Genomic DNA, 9,566 nt, shown 5'->3' on the forward strand with positions numbered 1-9,566 from the left:
GTTCTTCTGTGAGATCCCCCAGATCCTCAAGCTCTCCTGCTCACACTCCTACCTCAGGGAAATTGGGCTCATTGGGGTTAGTGCCTGTTTATTCTTTGGGTGTTTCATTTTCATTGTGGTGTCCTATGTGCAGATCTTTACCATTGTGCTGAGGATCCCCTCTGAGCAGGGCCGGCACAAAGCCTTTTCCATGTGCCTCCCACACCTGGCCGTAGTCTCCCTGTTTGTCATTACTGTATTGTTTACCTACCTGAAGCCCCCCTCCATCTCCTCCCCACTTCTAGATATGGTTGTGTCCATTCTGTACTCGGTGGTGCCTCCAGCCCTGAATCCCCTCATCTACAGCATGAGGAACAAGGAGCTCAAGGAGGCACTGAAGAAACTCATCCAGTGGGTACAAGGTCAGTGATAACAACTGTTTCATTCACTCACCAGGACATCTAGCACCGAGGCTGTATTTTATGCATTTCCTTTTTTAATTCTCTTTTACATCCATCTTTAAATAATAAATACTAAAATAAAATGCCTAGTTTTTGTCATGTCTGCACAGGAATCTCTCATTTAGCCCTTAAACATAGACCATGATAAAGCAGGAAGCCAGGCTTCCCCCTTCACTAGCAGAGAGGGGGGATTCTCTGAGCCGCTTCTTTGAGCTCCCTTGGATGTGCCCAGTGCAGGGAGGAGAGTTTCCCTCTGCAGCGTCTTTTCCAGCACTGACACCAAGGGACCTCTGGGGTACAGAGTCACGGCGGGACAAGGGCAGGTGGGCTGAGACCAGGGGCCCAGTGTTGTTTAGGAGCTCTCAGCTCTCGTGGTTATGGATAGAGTGTGATCTCAAATCTCTCTAATATGACAGAAATGGCAACCAAGGGTCACCACAGGTTTCCATGGTTCCATGCAAAGCTCCAACACACAAAACTAAACATGAGTGAATTGAAGGAAAGTCTAGAGGCAGCCTTCCCGTGGCAGTTCGGGTGGGAGGCAATTGCCTGGTGACACCAGGTGACATCTGACGAGACAGGGTTGTCCCAGGCACGGGCTAGTGTCTATTGCTCTGATAGAGCAAATGTGATACTCACATCTTTCTAGAATGCCTGATCAGGGTCCGGTGGGCATCTTCCTTGGCCATCTGAAATAGCACTAGATGCTCACTAGTGTTAGAGCCACACTCACTAGGAAGCTGAGACACGTGGAGATGTTAACAATGTAAACTGTGACCATAATTCATTTTGGACACTTGATTCAGTGACACTGAAGTAGGCCTGCAAGGCCATGATACATGCCTGGGATTTCTAGCACATCTGCATGGCCAGGAGCTATGAGGAAACTCTGCCTTTCTTTGGTAGTTGCTAGGAAAAGACCCCAGGTTCTCTCAGGTTTTCCTACTTGTGCCCAGACATTTGCACAGAGTCTACTGGGGGCCTGGAGCCAGCTGTGTCCCCCAGGGAGTAGTATTGGGTCCAATCCTATTCAACTTCTCCATCAGTAACCTGGAAGAAGGAACAGAGTGCACTCTCAGCAAATTTCGTGATGCCCCTTAGTGTGAAGGGGCAGCTCAGCTGTGTGGAGTTCTTTGAACATGAGGGCTAGGGCCTGAGTTCAAGCTTGTAGTGCCCTGGTCTCCACCACATGCCAGCACCTTCACCTCGCAAACCACAGGAGGACTCACGTCCTTCCTCCCCGCGCTCCTCCCAGCAACCAACTCCTCCCCAAGAGGCTGAGGGAGCCTGAGGCCTTCTTGTCCACCCAGAGGTCATGTCCCAGATGGACTCCCATCAACACTGCCAGCTGCTTGTTCCCAAGTGCCTGTCCCAGGAACCATTCTCTGGAGGGGACTGCTCACTTGTGACAGTCACAGGCAGTGCAGGGCCAAGAGGATGGTGCCAGGCCTGTTCTTCCAACATTGCCTTGAACAAGCGGCTTGTGAGGAGCAGGAATGGCCAGGCCCCATGGGTGTCCCTTCAGCCAGCTGTAGGGAGCAGCTTGGAGACGTGGTTGAGTTCAGCACCAAGAAAGTGTGGGTGCAGCAGCAGGGCTGGTCATCACTGGTGCTGGTGGGGCAGAGGTGGGAGAGCTCCTGGCAGGTTCCCTTCTCCCAAGGGGAACATGGGGGCTTCCATGTGTGCCCATCCCTGCACCCGCACATGGCTCCCTGGCTCCACTGTGCAGACAGCACCCAGGGCAGGGTGCTCAGCCCTGGGGAAATGTCCCTCTGACATGGTCCCCATGACAGCCCGCACTGCCCTGTCCCCCCACAAACCCTGCTGGGCCCCAGCCTTGTGCCACGTTGGGGTTGGTGCAGAGCCGTCCTTGGCCTCTGAGCTGGGAGGGAGGCTGGGCAGGGCCGGCTGGTCCTCTGGCTACAGGCACCGAGGCCGGCAGGAAGGAGCTGCCCAGGCAGCCAAACACTGACACTGAAGGGGACCTCAGTGACTCTCCAGGCTCCCTTCCCTGGACCTCCTGGGTCCCCACTGCCTCTTGCAGCACTGCAGAGCTCTCCCTAGCCTGCACATTCATTGCTTTAGTCCCTTCCATTTGGGTGGATCCCCTTGAGTTCCTGAAGCTCCATTCACTCCCAGGAACACAGTGCCCTTGGAGATGCCCTGTGCTCTCCTGGAAGCACCATATCCATCTCCAGCCCTGTCATATGACAGATACAGCTTGACCATTCACCACCTGCAGGAGGTCTGAGCACCCACAGCTGGAAACTGAATCCAACCCACATTACCTAACACACCATTGCCAGGAGGCCCTGGAGAGTCCCAGAAGAGCAACAGACTCTGTGAAGGTTAAAGTCCTTGAGCACATTATGGACTCCGGCTTTGGAAGGAGAGGCCAACCTTTAAGCATCGTCCTGAGGAAATCCATATTTATTTGAGTGAAGCCACGACTGACACAGAGACACAAGGACAGACATATTTACAGCAGATATGGCAATTAGACTGAGTGGGTTCACCCTTCTGGCAAAGTAGCATGAATTAAAAACCTTATGTTAAAAAAAAAAAATTATAAACACAGACAGAATTCCCAAAGCACAGAACTCTCTGAAACGCATTAGAAACCCCTTGTTAGGAAGGATGGGGAGCTTATTTCTAGCACCGACTGTACTAATTGCTTCAATGCATTCTTGAGACTCTTGTACCTCATGCTATAGATGAGGGGGTTGATCATTGGAGGCACCACTGAGTACAGAACAGAGAGCACCAGATCCAGAGCTGGGGAGGAGATGGAGGGGGGCTTCAGGTAGGCAAAAACTGTGGTGCTGGTCAAGAGAGAAACCAGGTGCGGGAGACACATGGAAAAGGTTTTCTGCCAGACCTGCTCAGAGGGGATCCTCACCACAGCAGTGAAGATCTGCATGTAGGGCACAACAATGAAAATGAAACACCCAAAGCCCAAAGAGACAGTAACCCCAATGAGCCCAACTTCCCTGAGGTAGGAGTGTGAGCAGCAGGGTTTGAGCATCTGAGGGATCTCACAGAAGAACTGCTCCACCACATTGCCTTGGCAGAGGGGTAGGGAAAATGTGTTCCCAGTGTGCAGGAGAGCATTGAGAAAGCCAGTGCCCTAGGCAGCTGCTGCCATTTTGACACAAGCTCTGCTGCCCATGAGGGTCCTGTAGTGCAGGGGTCTGCAGATGGCAACGTAGTGGTCATAGGCCACAACTGTGAGGAGAGAAAACTCTGCTGAAAACAAAAATGCTACCAGGAAAACCTGGGTGGCACATCCTGAGTAGGAAATAGCTCTGCTGTTCCACACACAATTGGCCATGGATCTGGGGAGAGAAATCCTTTCAGTTTCTCAAGGAAACACCCATATTTCCTCTCTCTCCCTTATTTCACCTCCCTTTTCTGCAACTCTGCTCTGCCCTGGTTGAATGTGCCATGTGCAGCAGGGACCCCTGCCCATGGCTCCAAAGCAGTTTTTTCTGCTGTGCTGCAGGTGTAAATGAATGTGTCAAACGACTCTTTCAGGAAATGCCTGCCCTGCCTTTCCTTTTGAAAAGTGCCCTCTGAAATGTGCTCACAGTTAGACCCGTGAGCAGACTTGAGCCATGTAGCACCCTCCCAGCAGGAGAAGGAGCCTGTCCTGGTAGAGGATAATCTTCCCACACAGAACTTCCCCCCTCGATCCTGTGGGGAGCTTCGCGTCCTGCTGGGCAGGGCGGGGGCTGTCTCTGGGGTCAGGAGCTCTATAAGTTGCATTTAAATAAAGGTCTTTGCTTTCACATCACTGCAGTCTGTGAATCCTTCATACACTGCAAATTTCCCATTGTCCATCTTTTCCCTGCTGCCTCCCATGCAATTAGCATGTCCTTCCAAGAAAATCCTGCTGCTCTGTGCCCTCCACAAGGTATTTGTGCACAGCATGAAGATCTCTCCTGGCCTTCTCTGGTCTAGGCTGAACAAACATCCCTCTTCCAGCCTCTCCTTACATGACCCATGCTCCAGGCCCTGACCAACTTGTTGTCCCTGTGCTGAACTCCCTCCGGTTTGTTTGTTTCCTGGCAGAACTGGAGAGCCCAAATGGGATCCGGTATAGAGGCATGGTGTCCACTGTGCCAAAAAGAGCGATAGAACACGCATGTGGCCCCACTGGCTGTGCTCTCCCAAATAAAAATCTGTGAGGGTGGCCAAACTATGGCACAGGGACCCAAAAGGCCTCCCCTTGCTGACCACTAAGGCACTGAGATGAGATGTGGGTGCCCTTGGCCACCACCAGGACATACCCCTGGGAGTCCCTATGGCAACGGCCAGGGCTTTGTGATGGGGGTGGCATCATGTCCCCAAGGCCATTGTGATGGGGCGATGCCCATGGCAACCAAGGCTGTGTTGGGCCAGAGCACCACCCTCGGGGTCGCACTCTGAGGAGAGCAGCTCCAGCAGAAGGAGCAGCTCGCGTTGGTCCCCAGAACAGCAAGTCCCCAGGTGCAGTGAGTGCCCTGGAGATGGAGAAGGAGAGGCAGGCGAACGCCTGCTCCCAGCCCAGCAATGGGCGTCCTGCCAGGAGCAAGAGCACAAGGAAGGTGAGTGCTGGGGCTGGAGGGGGAGGCTGACAGCAGGGATGGGAGCTGCATGGAGAGCACAAGCATGGGGGTTCAAGCCAGCCAGGTGTGACCTTCTCCGTCCAGGGGCTGCTTCTTGCTGGCTGTGGGGATTTTCTTGAACACAGAGCTCATCTGGGATGTTCCAAGGCCCATATGGATCCTGGGAGCCCTGTGTGAAGGATCAGAGAGCCTCTTTGGACCACATGTAGGGCTGTTCTCGACCATGAGCTTCCCTTCGACATGGGGCTGGGGCTTCCCGTGCCTCAGGGGCTGCTTGTAGCAACACAACCCTCTCCATCATGTGCGTCCTTCTCCCTGCAGGTGGGCAAGCGGGAGCCGCACGCAGCGAGGCGACACAGGTGGACCCTGACTTCGTCCCCACAAAAGGACAGGCGGCCTTTGCTGTCTGACCCCCAGGGCTTTGAAGATGCCGATCAGGCCATCGCAAAGGTACAGAGCTGAGCAGTGAGGCCGGCAAAGGCCCTGCCTGACCAATGCCCTTCTCAAGATGACTCCTGTGAGGCTCAGGGAGACCCTGCCCAGCAGAGCTGGGCTAAGAGCGGAGGTGCCACATCTGCCTCCCAAACCACCGCGCACTGCCAGGGCAGCCAGCCAGGCACATGGAGGCCTGGAGGCTCCTGCATGTAAAACACCAGGGTCTGCAGGGAAAAAGAAGCTGCCTGCTCCAGAAAAGCCTTGCAGAGCTTCTGCCAGGTTCAGGACCAAGGCCATCGATACGGAAGATGTGGCCAGGAGACTGGCGGACATAGTGATGGAGGGATTAGAGACAGCGGCAATAACTTGCAGGGAAGCTGCTGCCAGGGAACCCTCGGGGGCTGATGGGGGTGCTGTGATGTCTCTGGAGTGCAGGAAGAGACTGGAAGAGTCCATGTCTCTTGATTTGCCTGCCCTTCAAAAAGCCAAGCGAGATGCTGGTGTTCCCCACCGGGCAGTTCCAGAGCATGACCACTGCTTGCTTGAGGCCAGACTTCAGTCTTCTGTGCTGGGAAAAACAAGGATGGTGCCAGAAGATGGTGCCAGGAAGAAAACCCTTCCTATGAAAAGCCAGCAGCTCCCAGGACACTCCTCCTCTGTGCTGGGAACACAGGTTCTGCCTCAGCCCTTAAGTAAGGTATCAGTGGCCCATGCTGGAAACCTGCAGCCTCCTGAATGGCAAGTGGCCACCTCTGAGAATGTCCAAGGAGGAACATCCTCCTCTGGCCTCGAGCAGCTCCTATGCTGGGAGACAATGGCTAGAGGGGTTTCAGAGGCGTTGAAAGATCCAAAGATCAGCAGCCCCCACATTGCAGAGGGACCAGCCAGCTCTGCCAGAGCCATCGCTGTCAGCTCCCAACAGGCAATGGCCTCATTGGAGTCCACATCAGCTTTCCAGCCTCAGCTCGCTGCCCTGGCTGACAACATTCTCGCAGAGGTCTGCACAGAAATGAGCGCCGAGAGACACAGCCCTGCCCCGCACAGCTGTGTATCCCCTGCCGCAGCATGGCTGGACGCACTGCTGGCACTCGTGTCTGCAGCCTTGAGCCCTTCTGAGGACACAAGTGCGGCCCATGGCCGGGAGCTGAGGGGAGCAGTGCTGCAGAGGACACTGGCGCACACCATGGCACGAGCAGCACTGACAAGCGCAGCCCAGAGGGAGAGCGCAGAGCGTGGTGAGAGCAGTGTCTGCTGTGGAGAAAGGAAGGTCCTGGCGGCCGGTACACAACGTTCCTGGAGCAGTGGCTATGGGCCGGTGCCACTGCGAGGGCAACCTGCATGGCGGGCCTCAAAACAGCAGCCGTTGGGAATCCTCTGCTGCCTTCGAGACGCACCGCAGCGCATACACAGAGACAACCCTGCAAAGTACCTGTCCGTGCTCTCAGTCACAACGGAGCCCCTGGAGGAGCTCGAGAGGAGCTGCCTGGCACGCACTGGACAGAGCTTGGCGCAGCTGCGAGAAGCCAGCCTCGAAAGGAAGGAGCTGAGCCCAAAGGAGAGCGAGGGCCAGGAACTGGAGGCCAAGGGGAAACGTTTCTCCCTAACAGTGTCAGGATGCCTCAATGTTCGACCCAAGGAGGTGAGTGCAAGGCATGGGCTGGGGCACCTGGAAACACTCCCTGTGCTGAGGCCAGCCACTGTGCCCTGATGCAACAGCCACATTGTCCTGGGGCTGGCATGGCCATGGGGGCATTTGCTGGCGGAAAACCAGCTCCCTTCACCAGTCCCCCTCTCTCCCTTCAGCTGTGCGCCAGAAACTCCTTCCACAACCTGTGGCAACCGGAGCTGACGCGAGTGGAGCTCCTCAAGGACGCGAGGTCCAAGTGGGAGGTGCTGGAGCGGCTGTGCGCCCATGCCCCCAAGGGCCATCATGAGGTGGGAGCACAGCAGCATGAGCGAGTGGAGTGGAGCGATGAGGAAGAGGAGGCTGAGGAAGAGCTGTTGCAATGGGACCAGACGGAGAGGAACAACCCCGTGTGCATGCACTGGGTCACACCGAGCCTCAGGAGCCTTTTAGCAGACCCTCCAATGTGCCACACGGAGCTGTCTGGCTCCAACAGCATCCAGGAACGAGACGCTGCCAGGGAGGCAGCCGGTGACCTGCAGAGCTCGCCTCTCACCCCAGCACTGCCCCACGGAGCCGAGGCAGCAGCATTTCCTCTGGCTGGAGACTTGCAGAATGCGGGAGAAAATGCATCGGTCGCTCCATCAGACACCAGCAGTACAACGGCCGATGCTCCCCTGGCACTCAAAGAGCCCCAGGACACTGTGGAAAATGCAGCTGCCAGTCCAGCACTTCCCACAGAGCAGCAGGCAGAGGCCTCTCCCCTGGCCGCGGGCCCTTGTGATGGGAGCGACAGCCCCCCTCTCGGAACACGGCTGCCTGAAGGTGCCGGGTCAGACGGCTCTGCCTTGTCTGGAGGGCCTCCTCAGCAGGTGAGCGGGGAGCTTGTCGTCAGCAGCCACCCCCAAAGGGAGCTGCCGCGCGAGTAGTGCTGGGGGGCTGCAGGGGGGCTGTGCAGAGCTGCCCCCGGCCACGTGTCCCCCTGCGTGTGGTCGGAAGCTGCCACCCCCAGCCCTTTACCCTCACGCCCATCTGCTGCGGGGAAACCGCCTGCCCTCCCTTTGCAGGAGCCAAAGGCGCAGGGCTGCCATGCCCTCTGTCCCCTGCATCCTGGGGCACAGACGCGGAGCCAGTAGGGAAGGGGCAGCCCCAGCAGCAGCCCCTTCCACACCCACCCGCCCGGCCCCCTTGTGTCACACGCCGGCCGCCTCCGCTCCTGCCGCCCATTGGGGCCCACACCGCGGCCCTGCTGCCTCAGCCCCAAGACAACCTTGTCCCCTTGCCGAACAGCCCCTGCTCCCTCCCCTGGGGACTCGCAGCCATTCGCAGCAGTCCCCGCACCAAACCCTTCCCCCGGCCATCCCGGGCAGCAGCACCCTGAGCATGGCCATACCACACGGCTCTGTGTCCTCACTCTCCCCACGCAGGCTGCCCCCGAGCCCCTGGAGCAGGAGACGCCGCCGTCTTCCTTCAAGCACTCACCAGAGGTAGAGGCAGGTACGGAGCCGAGGGCAGAGCCCTCCTGGGCATGGCGAGCCCGTGCCGGGACAGCGATCGGCGCTGAGGCCGGCAGCAGGCAGCGCCCTGGGGCTGCCATGCCCCGGCCAGGAGCCTCGGGAAAGCCCTGGGTGGGGAACAGGCAGGCGCTCGCCCTGCCCTGCGCAGCCCCTCGCCCACGGCTCTCCTTCCCCCACAGGCACCAGCGCTCTCCCGCCCGCTGCGGCTCCCGCGCGACGGCTGGGGCGGCTCAGGACAGCGCTGCGAGCCCTGCGCAGAGCCTTTTGCTGCTGCCAAGCCGCGGGGCACTGAGAGCTGCCCTGAGACGGGGCCGGCGCCGAGCAGAGAGCCAGAGCGACGCGGATGCTCTGCGAGCGGCTACAGCAGCGCGGCCGCACCATGTCCTACAGCTCTGTTACTCCAGGGGAAATCTAAAATGGGAGTAAATAAAAGCTTGCAGACATATTTTGGAGAGCTGAAACAGTACTACTGCACATGCCTGTTGTTTAGTTTGCGTGTGGTAAATACACTTTGTCCTTTGGCCTAGAGCCCCGTTCACTGAGGATCCTTGTGAGCTCCCATAAAACACACTTCTGTGGGTGTCATTATTCACTGGAGTCCATAGAGGGATCCTATGACTGAAAATACCTGACTCCAAGGGACCTGAACTCTCCTGTTGGCTCTTCCCAGAGATCTCCTGGATCCTCAGGTGAGCAGGAGTATGCATGGGGACAAAGCCACATCCCAGACAGTCTCCATGACACCTTCAGTTCCACAAAGTGTCAGAGCTTCACATGTACTCCCTAAACCAACATTTCCCATGGCCTTGGGGAATGGTGAAGACCTTGGGTAGAAACACAGGAGATGGGAGAGAAAGGGCCGAGGCCCCAAGACGCAGAGCTGGGCTCCACAGCATCATGAATGAGGTGCCACAGACTTAAATGAGCAACCCAAAGAAGTCCT

At 57.1% G+C, this 9,566-nt stretch overlaps 1 protein-coding gene across 1 annotated transcript; it reads left to right on the forward strand.

The window, feature by feature from the left end:
• Positions 1-6,665: 6,665 nt before the first annotated feature.
• Positions 6,666-8,035, forward strand: LOC148592974 (uncharacterized). Its single transcript, XM_088533015.1, has 2 exons — positions 6,666-7,121; positions 7,286-8,035. Exons 1-2 carry the CDS (start codon positions 6,666-6,668, stop codon positions 8,033-8,035), a joined length of 1,206 nt encoding a protein of 401 aa, XP_088389141.1.
• The last annotated feature ends 1,531 nt before the right edge of the window (positions 8,036-9,566 follow it).

The sequence above is a fragment of the Tinamus guttatus genome, unplaced genomic scaffold (assembly GCF_059628265.1).
Source record: "Tinamus guttatus ecotype Peru unplaced genomic scaffold, ASM5962826v1 Tinamus_guttatus_pri_ptg000474l, whole genome shotgun sequence".
NCBI lineage: Eukaryota > Metazoa > Chordata > Aves > Tinamiformes > Tinamidae > Tinamus > Tinamus guttatus.